At 42.4% G+C, this 20,422-nt stretch overlaps 1 protein-coding gene across 2 annotated transcripts in view; it reads right to left on the reverse strand.

The window, feature by feature from the left end:
• Positions 1 to 4,292, reverse strand: part of Glra1 (glycine receptor alpha 1) — a 97,933-nt gene extending 93,641 nt beyond the window's left edge. For both annotated transcript variants that reach the window (XM_031351904.1, XM_031351903.1), the window contains exon 1: positions 3,319 to 4,292. In XM_031351904.1, coding sequence (XP_031207764.1) covers positions 3,319 to 3,374 — 56 coding nt within the window. In that variant the 5' untranslated portion in view covers positions 3,375 to 4,292. The remainder of the gene's footprint in view (positions 1 to 3,318) is intronic.
• Positions 4,293 to 20,422: the final 16,130 nt, after the last annotated feature.

Below are 20,422 nucleotides of genomic sequence, written 5' to 3' on the forward strand. Positions count from 1 at the left end.
GGGAACCTTTCCAAGAGGGTATATCTCAGGAAAATAGTCAACTATCTTTCCATAGTGATAGAGATATTAAACAATGTATTTACCATGCTCTTTCTCATCCTAGAATAGACAGAAACATCTTCATTTCAAGGTTTTGATCAGCTTTTTTAGCAAGAGACTGACACACAGTGTCTAAAACCTCAGCACAAGACATCATTTACTGGGATGGGAAATGGAAGGGGTATATAAGGAGAAAGTGGTGATCTCTGGGAAAAATCACCCATGACTTGGTTTATGCCTTTCTGTAGTTATCCCTTGCTGAAGTGCAAACTAGATCCCTTTCTATTTCAGTGGGACATGCTGTGTATTCTGCCACGGGTTGTTACCTCACGCAAACTCGACTTTTTTTCATTATTATGATTACTGCATCAGAGCAGCTGATTAAAAATTTATTTATTTCTATTGTCATTCAACACTTGGAAAATCCTGTCCCTTCACACTGTACCCTGGGGTAGTTGCAGTGTCCGGAGACATTTTTGATTGTCGTGACCAGGGAGAAAAATGCTACTGGCACCAGATAGACTGCTACAATGCACAGGGCAGACGTCATGACAAAGAATTACGAAGATCCAAATGCCAAAAGTGCAGGGGTTGAGGAACATTGTTATAGATCATGTCTGTCTGAGTTATTGAGGAGGCAAGGAACTGTTGGGGTTATACTCATCTCATCCTTGCTATAAGCCTCTGTCAGGGCTCTGGGGAGCAAAGCCATGCTCCTTTTGGTTTAAAGGTGGGTTGAAAAGGGAATATGTTTGAGGTGTTAAGTAATTAATCAAACATTGAATATTAGTTTTAGCCCATGTAGATATAAGACCCTGACATCTGAGTGATACAATATTTATGTTATTGGATTACAGGCTGTTCCATATTAAATTTAAAAATGTTAGGCTGTTTAACCTGAAAGCAGTAACTTCAGCCAAATTGCTTCCACATATTTGTGGGGACATGGCTAATGAGAACTGCATTGATGCTGTCTCCTAGGACCCCAGCTGCCTTTCCGAGGCCTCCATCCACTTCCTGCATTGGTAGCATGTGAGGCTCCCCCACCACTCACTTCAGCTGTTTTTGTTTGTTTTGCTGTTGATGTTGCTGCTCTGCTGACTGCTCACAGACACGATGCAGCAGCACCTCAGCTAGCGCCCTGGTGGCCCCCATGTTTTTCCGCAATCTCAAACAGGTGAGTGACAAGCCTCACTTGATCTAAGAAGGGCCTAGGCCCTGGGAATATACATACATTGGCTCATTCTAACTCCAAGCCTGTCCCTTGGTGAGAAGGAGTGGTTATTCTCATGTGACCTGCAAGGGAGCAGCTGGCCTCTGTTTACCCTCGATTCTAAGGCTTTGTGTATGTCTCACCTAAAATTTAGAAGATGAAAGAATTCGAGATGCAAGTGCCATTTGAACAAGGACATCTTCCATGGTTAACTCCCTTGTGACCCCCTTCGCTTCATCTCTCTGGGAAACTGCAAAGGGCCTGAACATTAACTCCTGAAATGATGCAGCGGTCCTCTGGCTTTGGTATTGCCACCGCCGCCACAGCAGCAGCGTGATCTGGATCTCTCTAGTCAGGCCTCTTGTTTCCTCATAAGAACAGTGAGTTCTCGATCATGCCAGCTGCTGCTCACATGTGCCTTCACCCATACAGGAGAAGGAAGACTCTCTGCTGGGCCACCACCAGTTCACTTGAGGAATTAACGCAGCAGAGCCTCACCCTTATCTGAGCGATTACAATGCAGAGCTTTTAGACTGATTCTCCTTTTTGTGAAAGCTCATGTCTTGGAGAGGAAAATCAAGGATTGCATCAAGAAAAAAAGGAATGGGGGTGGGTAGAGGACAAGACTCTTCTAGTCCTCCCACCTCACCCACTCCATGGAGTAGGTAAATCACATAAGGCCTTGGAATGTTGGACTTAAAAAAATATTTGGCTATTTACATTCTAAGCTGTGGTTGGGACAGTGAGATGCTAAAGAATTATTTTAAGAGGGCATTAAAAGCTTTAGCAGTGAGTAACCCTGGGAAGGGAGGGGGTGTTTTTCCTTATCATCTCTAGAGGGAAAAAAACACAAAGAGAGGCTCAAATTCAGAAGCTGTCACTTGGGAGAGAAGGCCTCATTCATACCACCAACCAATGGATTGGTTGAACCAGCAACTCTTTGCAGTGCAATAAAATCACGCTTATGTCCTGCTTTACAATCAGAGAAGATCTTATTTGGTGGTCGTTTAGTTTTTAGAACAAGCGGAATGGTTTTTTTTTTTTTCAAATGCCTATTAACTCACCACAGTGGTAAAACGTGAGAAGGAGACGCGCTAGAATGAGGAAGATTAACGATCTCTGCAGAGCTGGGAAGATTATTTTTTCAATTCATATAGATGGAATTTATCATCACCACCTCGGAAGACGGCATGATTTGCCCACTTACAAAAGGCTTATCTGTTTCAATACTTCCTAAAGATGTAATTTTTCACTTTTCACTTGGACCAACACAAGAATGTCAAGCCTGTAAGCAGAGAATTAGGAGTCAGTGGGTGGGCGTGGGGAGTCTAGTTATGGCAGCAGAGATAGGCATCCACTCATAAATAAGAACTGCCCTTTGGAGTAGCGGAGGGTCTGCTGTAACAGAGTTTGGAAAGAAGCATGTATCAGGGAAGATGGAGTCAAAGTTTTAAAAAGAAAATATTTCCTAGTATCTATTCTTAAATAGGCCCGATCGGCACTTAAGTTAGGACTTTGCAAGCTGAAGTCATAACTGCGTTATTCCCTACAAACTACAGAAACCCCTGACCCCGAAGAAAAACAACAAAAAGAGACAGAATGCTCTGTTTTGTGCTCAGCCAGTCCAACTGCAACCTTCCGCGTCACCGCTAGTTGTCACTTCGCTCCCAGACGGGAGACCCGGGGTTTCCAGCACTGCGGTTTGAGAGAAATGCGGTCCCAATTAAACTAAAAAACTCATAAAGCTTCCTCTTAAGTCCTCAGTCTTGTGAAGGGCATCGAGTAGAGGGGCTAGGGGTCTGGGGGCCCAATTTTGCGGGGAATGCAGCAGGCAGACAGACCGCAAAGAACAGGCAAACCGCTGCCCGGAGCAGCCACTGTCTGGGACCTACACGCACCAGCCAGACACCCTGCGGGTGGGGGGTGGGGGAAGGAGAGGAATGGAAGGGCCTTCGGCACACAGCACCCCCTCCTCAATTGATGAGGCCGCGGCAGAGTCAGCCTCTTTACTCTTCTAGACCCCTATTGCACCATAAGGATAGTGGTCAGTATAGAAAATCTCGTACCTGAAGAATACAATGGTCTCCCAAAGGTAGAATCGCAGAGTGTTGAAGCTGTACATCTTCCAGATTCTTGTGCTGTAAAGTCCACGAGTTATGGGGGTGCAAAAATGTTTTCGATGGGCACTTACGAAGCCAGAGAGCGCCACTGGGGGTAATAATCCAGATGTTTAAGGGGGCAGGGAGTAGAGGGACGAGGTGTCAGAGCCGGGGGAGAATTGCAGCCAGGCAGCTAAGGTACCGCGGACAGCGGCGGTCGTGCAGGTTCAGCACCACGGAGAGCGTCCAGCCCGGCTGCGGGCGGGAAGAGCGCGGCTGAAGCTCAACTCGCTGGAGGCTCCCTGCGGCGCTGGGAGGCACGTTTGGGGGTGGGTATATTTTCTTCTTTTCTTTTCTTTCTTTCCCTAGTCTTCTTCTTTTTTTTACCCTTGTTTTTCTGTCGAGATGGCCAGCTCCATGAAAGGAAGAAATCCGTGGGGATCAGAGCCCTGGTCTCGGACCCTTAGACCCGGCTGGCATCTTCTTTCTGGTCCTGGGCTGGCCCGAGGGGTTTTAGGGGTTGGGGGGGGGGTGGAGCAGGTGACGGTGCTGGCTTCAGTTAGATGTCGGAGAGTGTGCCAGGCTGGCGCATCGCGACTGAGTCCCGGAATCTCGTTCCCCTGCCTCCGTTCCTGTCTGCTGTCGCCTTGCAGTCCCTGCTCTCTGGTCCCCGCCGAATAAGTTGGGATCGCTGCAGGAAAGGTGTCCCATTGCTTGGGGCTGCAGGAGCAAGAGAGCCCACCACAACTTTCAGGGGCAGCTGGGGTCCATGGCTTACCAGCAGAGCTCAAGAAACCAAGCTTTCAGAAGCATGTCGAATTTCTAAGCTCGTCCATCTTCTTCTGGCCAGACTCCCTCAGATCTTCAGACTTTCTTACTGCATTAATTTAACAAACTGGCGGCGTAGAGGATGGTGGGGGCGAGGACCGATGGGAGGGGGTGGAGAGGGGAAAATGGGGGGAAAAACTCCTTAGAAGCTTCAAACCCTCCCACTCCGGGTGTTCATTGGCCCGCAGCTGCGAAAACCATATCTTCTCTCCAGGTTCGGCCAATTGCATGTTAGTTTCTGGCTTGAGTTTAACCCTTGGAGTGCTGGCAGAGACCAGTCTCCTGTACTTCCCAGGCCTCAGGGTCTTTGCAGGTCTTCTGTCGCTCCAAAGTGATCATGAAGTTTATCTTTTAAGTCTTTCAAAATCCTTACTGTGACTTTTAAAAAATAAAATAGCTGTATGTAAGTAAAACACCATGAGCCTCAGTCCAGATGTGCTAGGGCAGACTCAGTTTATCATTTTTTCATTCATTCATTTATTCATTTTACATGCCAATCGCAACCCCCTCTTCCTCCTCACTTCCAAGTCCCACTCTCAGACCTCCTCCTCAGAGAAGAGGAGGATGCCCCTCATGGGTACCAGCTGGCCCTGAAATATCAAGTCACAGCAGGACTAAGAGCATCCCCTCCCACTAGTGCCAGAAAAGGCAACCCAGTTAGGGGAAAGTATCCAAAGGCAGGGAACCGAGTCAGAGACAACCCCTGCTATTCCAGTTGTTCAGGGACCCACATGGAGACCAAGCTGCACATCTGCTACGTATGTGTAGGGGGCCTAGGTTCAGTCCATGCATGCTCTTTGGTTGCTGGTTCAGTCTTTGTGAGCCTCCATGGGTCCAGGTTAGTTGACTCTTTAGGTTTTCTTGTGGTGTCCTTGACTCCTTTGGCTCCCTCAACTTTTCCCCATAGTCTTCCACAAGACTCCCCAAGCTCTGCCTAATGTTTGACTGTGGAGAGTCTCTGCATCTGTTTCTGTTTTAAAAGGGTCAATGGAACCAGATCCTTCAATTTTGTTAAAGTGCTGAAGGTATAATCTTTGAGTCCAGAAGACTTAAGAAGAAAGGTCTGGTGGATAGAGTAAGTCTCTTTCCAAGATCATTGTGGTAGGGAAATTCAGGAAAATTTTTCTTAGTTTCTAGGGTTAAAGGGGAGCTGACCTGCCTGACTTTTTTGAAAGAGATAGAAGATACACTCTTCCATCGAACAGAGGGCATTTGATTCACATCATACAGGCTGGGAAAACTGGACTCCAAATTAATGGAGGAGCCAAGGAGTGCATGCATGTATCGTGTTCCTATGGCACCCCCGCCCCAACTTTCCTTCACCTGCCTCTTTCTCTACCTTATCTGACTTTCAGAAATGAGATATACATTTCACAGTTGAGCCCATCTGGAGAGGTAGAGTTAATCAGATTTTCTCCCAGCTAGGGGACTTTAGTGGATTAATAGCCTCTGCAGGATTTTCTGGCTGCTGGAACTCAAGGGGATTCTGGGGCTCTCTGTCCCAATGCTGCCTAGGGAAGACAAGCCTTCTATTTACCCAGCATTTTCAGGAATTCCTTACTTGGGGCAATCATTCTCTGTTCTCTGAAAGTTCAGGTCTTTTCCCAAGCAAAGCTTCCTTTCCCAGCTCAGGATGAGACTAGCAGAACTCTACTTTGTATTGCAAAAGCAGGTGCCAGAAGGACTCTTTCATGGCTTTCCTGTACCAGGGTTCTCTCTCTCTCTCTCTCTCTCTCTCTCTGTCTGTCTCTCTCTCTCTCTCTCTCATTATGTTGCCTTGGCTGGCATAGAACTTAGAACTGGAATTAGGTAGACCAAACAGGCCCTGAACTCACAGAGATTTACCTGATTCTGCCTTCTGAGTGCTGGGACCAAAACCATGCACTAACACACCTAGCCTAATGAGTGTGTATACTCCCATGTGTATAATTTATTTTTGATTTGTCTTCTACATAATTCTGAAGTGAACTTGAAGAGTTTATTTGTATTTATACATTTCTGTTTGCAGTTGGTTTCTGTCCACATATGTTTATGTATTCATACATGCATGTTTGTGTCACATACATGTATCAATATATGTCAGTGTGTGGTGCCCCAGAGACATCAAAACAACCGTCAACAAACAAGTAAGTCAGCAACCGTATTCTTGCTTCATCTGACTAGGAAACACTTGCACAGTTGGATATGAATACAGTGTCTAGCATTTTCTGTTACTCCTTCCATGATGTAAGTGTGTGTATGTGTGTGTGTGTTTGTGTGTGTGTGTTTGTGTGTGTGTGTGTGTGTTTGTGTTGCTGATGGTGAGTGTGGCCTATGCAAGAAAAGAGAGTTACTATGGCACAAAAGAGAGGCAGTTGTGTTCTATTTGTTCTAGTTCTCATTCAGTCCACACATGAATTGACTAAGTCCCAGGCCCGGGATAAATGATGGTCTGAACTCCTGGGATATGCAGCTGCTTCAGAGACTAGTGAGAAAAGCCAGGTAACTAAGGGTCTGCATAGCTCATTAATTTCTTTCAAAGAACCAACTCTTTAGTTGATTTTATATATTATTATTTTTTTATACTCAATTTCATTAATTTCTTCCCAAGCATCAACTCCTGAAATGACATGAAAATAATTATTTCTGTGCAGTCGAGGAAACAAACGGCAGAGTTAACAGACAATCTATAGAATGGGAGAAAATCTTTACCATCTACACTCCAGACAAGAGGCTACTATTCAGAATTTACAAAGAATTGCAGAAAATAAATCCCAAGGAAATAAAACTACCAATCAATGGATAAGTGAATAATTGACTAGGCAGACTTCAAAAACAAAACAAAACAAAAAACAAAACAAAACAAAACAAAAACCAACCTCCTCTCCACCCACAAATAGTCAATAACTATTTTAAAAGTATTGAGTAGCCCTAACTGTCAGGGGAAGGGAAATTAAAACCACTTTGGTATACTCACACCAGTCAGAATGACTATCATCAACAAACTTGACAATAAATGTTGGAAAGGAGAGAAAAGAACACTTATCCACTCTTGTTGGGGATGTGAATTAATACAGCTATTGTGGAAATTATTTTACAGATTTCTCAAAAATTAAAAATAGGACTATCATATGACTCAGCTATTTCACTCTTGGACATATACCCAGATAACTTTATACTCTGTCATAAAGACATCTATACCCTGTGTTTACTGATTGTTTGCTATGGCAAAGAATTGGAATCAACCTACCAATCAACAAATGAATGGATAATGAAAATTATATATAATATATAAATATATATTTATAATATATATAAATGTATACTTGAAAGTTGTCCACTGACTTTCACGTGGGAGCTATACTTTGTATGTACCCACCCACACGCACCCCTCTCATACAAAATAAAAGAATAAAATTATAATACAATTAAAAAAAAAGAAGAAAGGTTGGGGCACAGAGTGACATGGACTTAGAATGTGCAATACTAAGCAAAGTCACACACTCTCAGGAAAAAAAAATCTATTGCTTATATGCAGGATTTAGCTAATAATGTATATTCATATATAAATAAATATATGTATGGGTGCAGTAGAACATGTAGAAGAGAGAGTAAGGATGGCCAAATATAAGGGGATGAAGAATAACCTGATGAATGCAGGTAATGGGCATGAGTTATGAAAGAGAATATAAAGTTAATTGTTTATTTAGCTCTAACTGTGTCATGGAGAATTTTGTTTTGGTTTCGGTGGTAGATCACTACATAAAATACATTTGATACTGAAAGTATGAAAATTGAATATAAAGCTTCACAGTTTCCATTTCAAATGCTAATTCTAACTATATATAAGTTCATAAAGTTTATAGACTTTGGTCTGTGATATCTTTATTTATTTTCATTTTTTAAAATAATAAAATTTATAAAATTAAACACAGTGAAAGACTAGTGAGAAAAATACCTGATAGTTGCAACTTTACACTTTAAAACAGATTTATTTTTATTTCCAGTTTTGTGTCTGTGTGTAGGTATGTGCACTTGGGTACAGGTGCTTATGGACATTAGAAGAGGATATCAGATCCCTCAGATCTGGAGTTGTAGACAGCTGTGAGCTGTCCCATCCATTGTAGGAGATGGGAACTGAGCTCAGGTCCTTTGGAAGAGAAGCAAGTGCTCTTAATTGCTGAGCCATCTCTCCAGCTCCAGCTTCACACGTTTTAACTGTACATCCCAAATACTTCTCATTTGTCAAGATCTTTCTGTTCTTTTGTAGCTCACTCATGAAGATAAACAACCAAGGGTTTGGTCATGGATTTATGTCTTTATTTAACTCTGGATAAATAACTAAACTTCTTTAGGCTTCTGCCAGAGGAGGGCTGTAAGATCCACACCTCAGGGAATTGCACAGATGTTCATTACTCTTATCCTTCTGCAACTCAGGAAAGTCTTTACAGCACGTGTGTGTGTGTGTGTGTGTGTGTGTGTGTGTGTTTGTGTGTGTATGAGAGAGAGAGAGAGAGAGAGAGAGAGAGAGAGAGAGAGAGAGAGAGAGAGAGAGAGAGAGAGAGCTGAATCTTGAAAGCTGTCATCTGACTACCCTAAAGTTGTTCACTGACTACCAAGTATGAGCTGTATACCACATGTGTATTCCCTCACATGCCCCTCTCCCAACACAAAATAAAAGAATAACAATGTAATACAATTTTAAAAGAAGAAAGTTGAGGGGTACATAGTGACATGCAGATATGCCTTTATATGGGTGGCCAGATGAGGGGATGCTCTGAAAGAAACAGCTGTTGAAAGGAGTGGGGACTGAGACAAAGGAGAGTTTCCTAGGCAAGGACAAAAGCTTCAGGAAGACTGTGGAGGAGAGATATATTGGAGAGTACAAGCCCTTGGTATAGTGTGCCTGAGGGGAAGAGAGGTAGAGAGGCAGAGAGGCCTTGGGGCTGGATGACTCCCAGTCAGTGGGGCTTAGTTTACCTCCAAAGTACCCTAAGGACTTTGGGTTTTATTCAAGTGCATTAGGGAGAAACTGGAGGAATTTCTGGCTACTGTGATGTGTGTGTGCAAATTAGTTTTTTTTGTGTGTGTGTATTTGTGTGATGTGTGCCTGTTTGTGTCCACCAAGGCAGGAGGAACTCATCAGGAACTGGTGAAAATATTCTTGGTGACTGATCTTTTGTTCAAGTGTACAGAGGGAAAATTAATCCAGAGAGATTAATCAACTTCCTCTTAGACCAATAGCAGTTGGCAGAAGGACATGGGGATCTTAATTGTAGCTGAAATGTCTTTCCACTGCTTTTTATTCCAACCAAGGGCAAGGACATACCAACAGAAGATCAAGGCAATCTAGAACGGAAGAGATTCTACCTGGATCATTAATTATATACAGATAAATACCATATATTTAGAAAGTGCACTTAATACTCTTACCATAGCAAGCAGCTTAGTTATGCCTGGCTTAACTTAAGAATGTGCAGAACTCAGACATTTGCCTACAGCTGGGCTGAATCATCAAGCACAATGCTCATTTGATTGTAGTCTGTCCACACAAACATACACACACAGACGGATACACACAGATGGACACACACATATGTACACATATGCACATATTCACACAAGCACACATAACTAACACACACACACACACACACACACATGCACACACCATAGGAGGTGCTCAATAAATCCTTCTTGCAGGAGTGAATGAATAAAAGAATAACTGTTTCCAGCTGAGGGCTTGAAGATAAGGAAGGGTGAGATTTACCATCCTTGTATTAACAGAGGTGGGCTGGCTGTTTCCTGCTCTGACAGGCATCAGTTATGTTCTCTTAATAAAAAAAAACAACAACAACAACAACAAAAAAACCAAGACAAAATAGGGTCTAGAAAGGTGGTCCAGAGGTTAAGAGTGCTTGCTGCTCTTACAGAGGACCTTAGTTCAATTCCCAGCACTCATGTTCAGTGCTCATAACCATCTGTAACTCTGGCTCTAACGGATCTGATGCCCTCTTTTGTCCTCTGAGGGCAGTTACATGAACTAGGACACATACACACAAGCAGGCAAACATATATACATTAAAAAGACAGGTATGGTGGCAGATGACTTTAATCCCACCACTTGGAAAGTAGAGGTAGGTGGGTCTCTATGAGTTTGATGCCAACCTGATCTACACAGTGAGTTCCATGCTAGCCAGGGCTACAAAGTGAGACCCTGACTCAAAAAATAAAAAATAAAAGAAGGGACCCTAGGATGCCTTGGATCAGTGGCACCAGACCTCTTTTTCAGGAGGGGCAGACACGAAGAGACCTTTCCCCCTAGGGTACTGATTAGGTTCTCATGGCATGAGAGCAGAGTGACTGACTTGTCTAGATCTCAGAGCTTGAGCCTACAGGGATGCATCTGAACCCTGCACTCCTAAGCCTAGTGTGAAGGAAGAGAAGAGAGGCTTGGCAGGAGGAAATGAATGCGTGCTATCAATGCCGATCAGACCCGGCTTCCTGCCCCAGCAGCTTGACATCCACATGAGACCCTGCATTATCTTCTGAGCCCTCATTTCCATGCTTCCCTTCTGCCGCCTCTCCCCTTTCTTCTCAGCCTGGCTTTAACTCTTATTTCATCTTTATTCAGTCAGTTCTTCTTGCTTAGCCTCTTATCTCTTAGAGCTTCCACAAGGACTTTGCATATTACGGAGTCTTGGCAGAGGATACAATTTTTTTTTTCTGAGTCTGTTCTTTTACTTGAGTTCATTCATTTATTTAAAAAAAATCATGTATATATGCTGAGCTTCAGCTGTGTGTCTATTGAGGTTTTTTCCCCTCTTTAACCAGTGTTTATTGAGCTTTTTTTTTTTTTTTTTTTTTTTTTTTTTTTTTTTTGGTTCGTGCCAGGAACTGTGTGAAATGCTACCAGAAGAGCAATATACGTTTTTCTTTTCTCAAGTGTTCATCTACTTGAAAAAAGGAGGGGCCAAAAAGAAACACTTGCACTTCATATTTTAAAATGACTTGAAGGCCAAGCACAGTAACACTTGACCATAATTCCAGCAACTGTGACACAGGAGGACTGTGAGTTCAAGGAGAGCCTGGGCTACTATATTACTTCCTTCCCTTGTCACGCTGTCTAAGTACCTGAAAAGAAGCAACTTAAGAGAGGAAGGGATTCTTCTGATACATAGTTTGTGAAGGGATCTGGTTCATCATAGAGGGAGGGTGTGGCCACAGGCTGCTCCATGGCAACAGGGTTGTGAAGTTGCTTGTTCACATCTCAGTGGGGCAGGAAGCAGAGAAAGCCAGGTGCTGGTACTGAGCTGGCACTCTCTTTGTCTTTTCATTCCTAACCATGGATGGTGCTCCCTACATCCAGACTAGGTCTTCTCTCCTCAACTAATCCTCTTTAGAAATGCACCCACAGACACACCCAAAGTGCAGCTCATTAATGTCATTGGCACTTCTTGGTGTGTGTGTGTGCGTGTGTGTGTGTGTGTGTGTGTGTGTTGAGATAGGGTGGTAGGGTCTCATTATGTAGGTCTGCATGACTTGCAACTTGCTATGCAGACCAGATTGGCCTTGGACTCATAGAAATTGCTTGCCTGTGCCTTCCGATTGCTAGGTACAATGGTAAGAGCAGCAAATGCTCTTACCATTGGATAATCTTTCCACCCCAAAACATCTTTTTTTCCATGGTACTGGGGCTTAGAACTTGGTGTTTGATGCATGCAAAGCTGCACTGAAGTACATTTTGGCCTTTCTGTTCTTTATAAGCATCTGTGCAAGGTTGTTATTACAGTTTGGAGAGATGCCTTAGTGGTTAAGAGAACTGCTGCTCTTCCAGAGGATCCAAGTTCAATCCCCAGCCGCCATGTCTGGCAGCTCATAATCACCTGTAATTCCAGCTCTAGGGGATCTAACACCCTTTCTTGGCCTTTCAGGGACCCTCATGCATGTGGTACACACTTATACACACATAAAAAAGGACTAATGCCATTTCTTCTTCAAATATTCACAAGTGTCCACTGCTTACATTTTTAGGATGTACAGGTTTCTCCATGGAAACGTTCATTTTCAGGCTAATTTATTTCTCTTTTCTATTTTTGTTAAATAGATAAAGAAAGGATCACTCTAATTTTGTCATTTCTAATAATTGTCTTTAAAAGCTGTGTATTTCTAGGCATCCATGCACTTTATTTAAATGCTTAAATTTATTTATATAATATTTGATAATCCTCTGATTTTGTTAGTGTGTAGACTTGTGAAATCTTTGTCATGCTGGCACCATGTGTTCTTTCTTTTTCTAGATAGTTCTAGGAGATCAGCCATTTTATTAGTCACTTTAAACAATAAGCTTTAACTTTTCTTGGATCATAGATTTGTTTTCTATTACATTTTGGGAGCTCTCACTGTATTCCTTTTGTGGAAGTTCAATTTGATTATCCCTTTTCTGGATTCTTGGGATGAATAGTTGCATATTTGACATTCAGACTTTTTTATTTTCTACTTAGTTATTAAATATTCAAGATTTTGAATTTCTTCTGGGCTTTGTATCCTCAAAGTTATGGGAAGTTGTATTTCAGAAATTGTTGAGACAAGATTTCTCACTGAATCTACTAGAGGTTACAGATTGGTTAGGCTGGCTAGCCAATGAAATCCAGAGGCCTAGCACTAGGGTTACAGACCTGACCTACAGTACTCAGCTTTGATGTGGATTCTGGGTATCTAAACTCAGGTCCTCATGCTCAGAGGCAATCACTTAAAGTGTCCCATCTCTTCAACATCTTGTTAGTTAATATTATTAGTTGATGGATGTAGTTTGCTTATATTCAGTCCTATAGTCCTCTTTTTTTCTCTTCTACTAGTTATTTGGTTCAAGATATTTGCTAGTTTATGTAGTACCTTATTCTTTGGTCTTCAGAGATTATCTGTCTGTCTGTCTGTCCACCTCTCTATCTGTCTATCTATCTATCTATCTATCTATCTATCTATCTATCTATCTATCTATCTATCTATCCTTTCTTTTTTGGGGGGTTGATCACAGCATCACCTATATGACTTTGCAAAATCTTATTTCTTTGCCTTTTTTCTTTTTTGAGAACAGAATGTAACCAAGTATGGCCTCATACTTTTGATCTTACTTCCAGCTCCTATGTGTCTGGGCTGACAGGTGTGCACCATCCACCTGGTTTATGTGCTTCCATGGATCTTCCTGTATGTGGGAAAGCACCTCACCAAGCCAGCCACATACCCAATCCTCTTCAGAGGTTTTCTTTTCTTAGGTATCCAGTTTTATCATTTGTTGGCCTTCTGGATTAAGCTCAAGTACATACTGTTTGAAAACATCACACCATTGTTTACTGGCTTACAACCTATCTTGAAAAAAATTTCAGTAAGTTTTATCTGATCTTTGGTAGTCACTAATCTTTAGTTTTCCTGGTTGTTTTTAAGGTTCTGTTTTTGACTTATAATCAATTTTATGTGAGGTAGCCAGGTTGGGTATGCTTTATAAGCGCCTTACCTGGGACTCGCCCAGCTTTGTGGACATGGGTCTTGGTGTATTTACTCAATGGCTCTTTTTCACTTCCTTTCCTTCACTTTGGCCTTTCCATCTGGGACTCTACTATATGTGTGCTAGACTCTGTTACCCTCTGCTCAACTGTATGTTCTGTTTTTTCTTTCTGTCTTTCTGTGTCAGTCAGAACCATTGCTCCTTTTTTCAGTAACATGTTCTGCTGTGTTTAATCTGACTTAAACGTACCTTTCAAGTTAGTTTCTGTTGTTCTTGCTTTCAGCTTTAGCATATTCACTTGGTCTTTCCTTCCTTCCATCCTTCCTTCCTTCTTTCCTTCCTTCCTTCCTTCCTTCCTTCCTTCCTTCCTTCCTTCCTTCCTTCCTTCTTCCCTTGCTCCTTTCCCCCCTTCCTTCCTCCTCCCTGCCTCTTTCCCTCCCATTTCTTCCCTCCCTCCCTCCCTTCCCTTTCCTCCCTCCTTTCTCCTCCATCTAGATTTATCTTTATTTTGATTCATGTGTCTCTTTGTACCATGTATATATGAATGCTGATGGAGGCCAGAAGGGGTGTTAGATCTGGAGCTGGAGTTATAGGCAGTTGTGAGGTGCTGGGAACTGAACTTAGGTCCAGCAAGTGCTCTAACCACTGACCCATCTCTCCAGCTTTGTGTCTACTCACCCTTAATCCACAGTCTCTGTTTTTCAAACAGTAGTGAGAGTGATTTCTTCTTCCTCTTCCTCCTCCTTTCTTGGGTGTGCACTCATGTGTACAAGTGAGTGTGCTTATGCCATTGTGCATGTGTAGAGGTCAAGGGATCATTTGAAGTGTCGCTCTTCATCCTTGACCTAGTTTGAGGCAGAATCTCTCTTTGGTGGTTTTCTTTTGCCTATGTTGGATAGCTATTCTACAAGCTTCCAGAGATTCTCTTATTCCTGTCCCCACTGTACCCCATCTCATCATAGGAGCTCTGATATTACAGACATGAACTATTGTTCTTTACATTGATTCTGGGAATTCAAACTTAGGGCCTCCTGCTTTTGAAGGAAGAGCTTTTACTCATTGAGCCATCTCCCAGTCACAAGAGTAACATTTAACCATTCAGCTTTAACATGTTCTATGCATGCCTTGGGCACATAGAATGAAATATAGCCCTCACACAGACCTACAAGATTGGCACTGTCCCTCTCTGATTGTACCATTGTCATTCTCTACCAAGCTTCAGATCTTCATTCACTTTTGTTTGAGACCAGATATTTACCTGGTGGGTTCTTTTCAGTATGCAGATCTCAGATAAAACATGACCTCTTTCCTCTGGCCACTCTTCATGAAGGGTCTGGTCCCAGCTGTCATCATGTGTTGTGTTATTTTTCTCCATAGTGATAGCCCTTACTTAACTTTTTTGTGAACTTACACATCTCTTCTGTATTTTAGAGTATAAACAGCACAATAATAGGTATTTTATTTCTCCAATTTATTGCTCATTTAGTTCCCATTGCTGTGACAAATTGCTCCAACGAAAGAAACTTAAGAGAGAAACGTTCATGTGGCTCACAATTCCAGGTAACAGTCCATCATGGTGGGAAAGTCACATCAACAGGAGCTTGAGAGAAATGGCTATGTTAACTCCACAGTCAAGAGCAGAGCACAACACATACATACATGCATGCTAGTTCCTAGTTTGCGCCTCCATTTTACACAGCTGAGGATCCTCTGCTCAAGGAGTGGTCTTACCCACAGCTAAGATGAGAGTCCCACACAGACATTCTAGAGGCTGACCTTAATGTAGATAATCCTTCATTGGGGCTCCTTTCTCCATTGGATCTAGGTTATGAAATTAACAAAACATCTGTGCATTAAACTGTGGCTCTAGTAGATCATAAACACACCAAGCAGTAAATGGATGAATGAACTTTACAAGATTTGCTTCCTATGTTGCCTGAACTGTACTTCATGGCTCTAATCAAAAAAGCCCCATAGCACAGAACTCTTCTGTCTCCTGTTTACAGTGGAACAGTGTTGAAGGTGCAGAGAGACCACTTTCCTTCAGTTATAGCAAGCAAGTGGTGGATCTGAAAGTTCAACTCTACCTTCAACCTATAATGTCAGGTTTGTGAATTATTTCTTATAATCAATTAGGTTTTCTCTCTGAAATTTTTGTGGGGATTTTTTTCCTTCAATGCAAAGATGGCTTCATGTAAAATATATTGATTTGTGACTCAGAAGTACTAAATCAGGAGGGCTATGAATCTAATGCTAGCCTGAGCTACATGCTAAGACCTGCTCAGAATGATTTCCTTGTTAGAAAAACGCAGCTTTCTTCATATCTTTAATTATAGTCTGGTTGGAAAAGATTTGAGGAAAGATAATTGTCCTTTTTGCTTACTCAGAATACATGTCACTCTTCTGGGACACCCATTGGGATTCTTTCTGAGTGACACCTCTTCCTTACCCACTGTCACTCTACCTGGTCTGTGTGGTATAATGGTCACAGTGTTCAAGGCTATGACTGAATACCTCACAAGGAGCTACATAAGGGAGGGAGGAATAGTTTGGATCAGAGTTTGAGGGTGTGGTCCATCATGACAGAAACTGCCTGTAGGCAGAAGCCACAGATGTGGTGACAAGCTTATGAGGCTACTGGCTCACACACGGATGGATCAGGAAGCAGAGAAAGTGGGGATTGTATTACTCATCCAGGTTTTCCTCTTCTTTTCAATTCTTGGACTCTAGTCTGTGGGACAATGCCACTTTTATCCTGGGTGGGTTTCTCTCTCCTGAGTTAAGCCTTTCTGGAAATACACACACACACACACACACACACACACACACACACACACACACACAGTGTACCTCACTAATATCCTAGGATTTTTTTTAAAATCAAATCAAATTTATAATACAAATTAACCATCCATATAAGGTTAGTGAGAGATTCCAGGATAGGAGGATGAAGGGCTGTCAATCAATACACTCCAGCTTCTAACAGGTGCTTAGTCAGGAGTAAATTCATGATGCCAATCTATTCACTACTTTAATTGGAAAGGGACACACTCTAAAATGTTTATCTTTTTCTTAACTATCTTTTTTTTTGACAATAGACTGGCTTCAGCTCATGGGTGCTGAGACTGTAGACAAGTATCACCACATCCAGCTCCTTTGCTCTTAATTCTTAGAACATATACACAGGAGAACCCAATACACCCTGCTCTACAACCCAAAAATAAGAAAGTAAAAAAATAAGCCAAGTGAAAACTGAGAGCCAGAGATGGTCAGATTCCTCATTGTGCTCTTCCAGTGCCTGCTTCTATCCAGTCTCAAAGCATCATCTCCCCGGGCCTTCTCGGTTAAATGGACCAACTAATTTATCTTGTGCTTAAGCCAACTTTAGTTGGATTTTTCTTTCTGTTACATTGTAAAGAGTTCCGATTTATACATACTCCATAAAGGCTGGTTGGGGATTGATTGACTGTGGGTGTAGATTTTTGCCTGACCTGGGAGTATAACGCCTGATTAGAGTGTTCTGAATGACCTTGAGGAAAATGTTCCCTGATACAACTCTCCACTGTGCTTTTCTGTCTCTGGGGTCTCAGTGGAGAGAAAGAGCCCAGAAGAGGGGTTGATGATGCTTGGATGTTAACTTAGCAGAAGTGAGGCTCATTGGAAGACATCCTTCAATACAAGCTGAAAGGTGAAGGTGGTGTCCTCTGGGGAAATGGAGGCACGTGTCACTGATGGTATGAAAGCAGATTATTGAGTTATCTGAGACTTTGGAGGAGATGTCAGAGCTGGTTCAAGTCTCTTAGGACAAATCATGCATCCAGGTTCCCTCCCTACTCACAAACAACATGTAGAAGCTCTTTGGTGTAGTTGCGTTTTGCTGCTTTTGGAATCAAATTTTATACTTGGGAGGTAAGTCTCCACTCATTTTCTATGCAAAAGGCAGTAGGGGCAAAGTATGTGTGTGGGCTTTTGAGGTCAAATTCAGGCTTTCCTACTTGCTAATAGTGACCTTGGCAGTTACTTACCACCCCTGAACTTTTTGTTGTCCCATGTATAAAATGGTGGTGACAGTAACAGCTACCTCATTAAATAAGCTATGGAGTTTAAAACACTAAGCACAGCCATAGAAAAGGATGTGAATATTATCAATATCTCCACCCCACCTTTTCATACTTGGAAGTCCTTGGTCTGTGTAGTGGGTACTTTTATGTCGATTTGACACAAGCTAAAGTCATCAGAGAGGTGGGAGCTTCAATTGAGACAACTCTGTAAGATTGGGCTGCAGGTCAGCCTGTAGAACATTTTCTTAATTAGTGATTAATGGGAAGAGGGCCCAGCCCATTGTGGGTTTATGCCATTTCTGGGCTGGTGGTCTTTGATTCTGTAAGAAATCAGACTGAGCAAGTCATAAGGAGCAAGCTAGTAAGCCACACCCCTTCATGGCTTCTGTATCAGTTCCTGCCTTTGGGGCTCTGCCCTGCTTGAGTTCCTTTTCTGACTTCTTTTGATGATGAATTGTGGTATGGAAATGTAAGCTGAATAAATCCTTTCCTCCCCATGCGTCTTTGGTCATGGCGTTTTACCACAGTAATAGTAACCCTGACTAAGACAGGCTGTGTAGGGGGTGGTTCTGATGTTTTGATAAAAAAATCTACATATAAACCTTAAAGGTCCTGTTCTCCAATTGGTTCTTGATCAATCAATAAAGATGCTAGTAGCCAATGAGCTGGGCAAAATATGTGTGACTTCCAGTTTTCTCACAGGAAGGGAAAGAGAAGGGAGAAAAGGCCACCAGTCTTGTGAGATTTTGGGTGGAGTGACCATTAGCCACTTCCTCGACTGGGCCAGGGGAGGCAGACAAGAGGTTAGAAACATAACTAAGCTGAGAGAAAATTTGGGTGTTGAGCTGGTACCTGAGCAACTGAAGCTAAGGGCAGATTTAGGGTACTGAGCTAGAACTAAAGGTAACTGAGCAATCAAAGTTGAGGGCAGATTTAGGGTGCTGATCTTGGAGCAAAAAGAAGGGTGCAGTAGCAGAGGAAGGCTTAGAAGAGCCTGACCATTGAGCTAAAGCAGTATAAAAATAAACTAATATATATATGCGTCTTTCATCCATGAATCTGAGGGAACCTGGGCGGGGCTGGTAGCATGGTCTGCCTGGAGCTTAAAGCAGGGTAGCAAAAACTACATGCTACAAGTCTGTGTCCTGCATTTCTTTGGGACTGCCTTAGTTAGTCCTTCCTGGTAGCTTCACCAGCTTCAGGCTAGAGAGGTCAGAGTAGGTCACCCTGAAGCCCCAAAGCCTATAGCAGAGTTGACAGCTAACTGGGACTTGGGATCTGAACCATCAGGGCCTCCAGACACTTCCCAAAGCCAACAATATTAGATAAAAAAATCACAGTATTCTCTCTCTGTCTCTTCTGGGGTCTTGGCTGCTGGCGTTCATTAAAGGCAGTTTTCTCTAGATTTCAGACAGTGTTTTAAAAGCCTGGAGTCAAACACGGCTCTCCCAAAGGGCTGGATGCAGTTTCTTCAGTTTCCCCCCAAATCTCTGACCTGAATTTCCAGCAGCTGGGTTATTAGTGTGTCAACAAAACATGTGCCCAGGGGATAGAAAATCCATTCTTGTCCTTTGGTCATTTAGAAAATATCAAGAAGAGAGAGAGAGAGAGAGAGAGAGAGAGAGAGAGAGAGAGAGAGAGAGAGAGATCCAGCTTCCACCACACCCTGGGCTTGAGAGCTGAATTGCACCCAGAACCATGCTGTCCTATAGGCTTTGAGATTTAATGAGAGTGTAATAAAATTTACTCTGAAACTCTCTTCTGCTCACTCTTATTCTTCATAAAGTCATCAAGGAGACATTGTTAGATATTGTCATTAATTTTAGGTAGTGTTCAAACTGATGGATTTCACATCTCTTGATCATAAGTACCCCCAAATCCCTTCTCTTGCAACTGCACTCACATGTCCAACCCATCGCACACATACACATCATCAAAAATAATAAAAATAAGTTTTTAGAAAAGGCATTGTTATCTCACATTTTCTGTAGGTATTTTCAAAGCACTTTCAGCAGTCCTTTTGAAGTCCCCCAGTGATAAAAACTTGAGAGTGTGGACTTTTGAATTTTGCTTTCAGTCTGATAAGTTCACCTAATGTCTCACAGTGAGGCACACTGCAAGCCAGAGCCTGCTTGTCTCAGTCATGTGAAGTCCAACCTTGGCTCTTTTCCAATCCCTTGGCTCATCTATCTATCTATCTATCTATCTATCTATCTATCTATCTATCTATCTATCTATCTATCTACCTACCTACCTACCTACCTACCTATCTATCTATCTATCTATCTATCTATCTATCTATCTATCTATCTTTCTATCTATCATCTGTCTGTCTGTCTGTCTGTCTGTCTGTCATTCTACCTCATCTTTATAAATCTCCAAGACCTTAAACTGCTATGGCCACCCAGTTTCCACACTGGTGCCTTCCCTTCTTGGCCATTGTTCTAGTTTCATTTCTATTGATGTGATAAAATGTCCTGACAAAAAAACAACCAAAGGAAGAAAAAGTTGATGTTGTATTCCTTCATGTTATCTCTCATCTCTTTGGGAAGTCAAGACAGGAACTTGAAGCACCGATGTTCACAGTCATGAGAGGCAGAAGAAGCACACTGGTTCCTGGTCACTTGCTTGGTTGTATATTCTATCAGTTTTTTTCACTCTGACACAGTTCAGGGTGCAGCCTGTCAAATAGCTGATC

This window comes from Mastomys coucha, unplaced genomic scaffold, assembly GCF_008632895.1.
Source record: "Mastomys coucha isolate ucsf_1 unplaced genomic scaffold, UCSF_Mcou_1 pScaffold5, whole genome shotgun sequence".
NCBI lineage: Eukaryota > Metazoa > Chordata > Mammalia > Rodentia > Muridae > Mastomys > Mastomys coucha.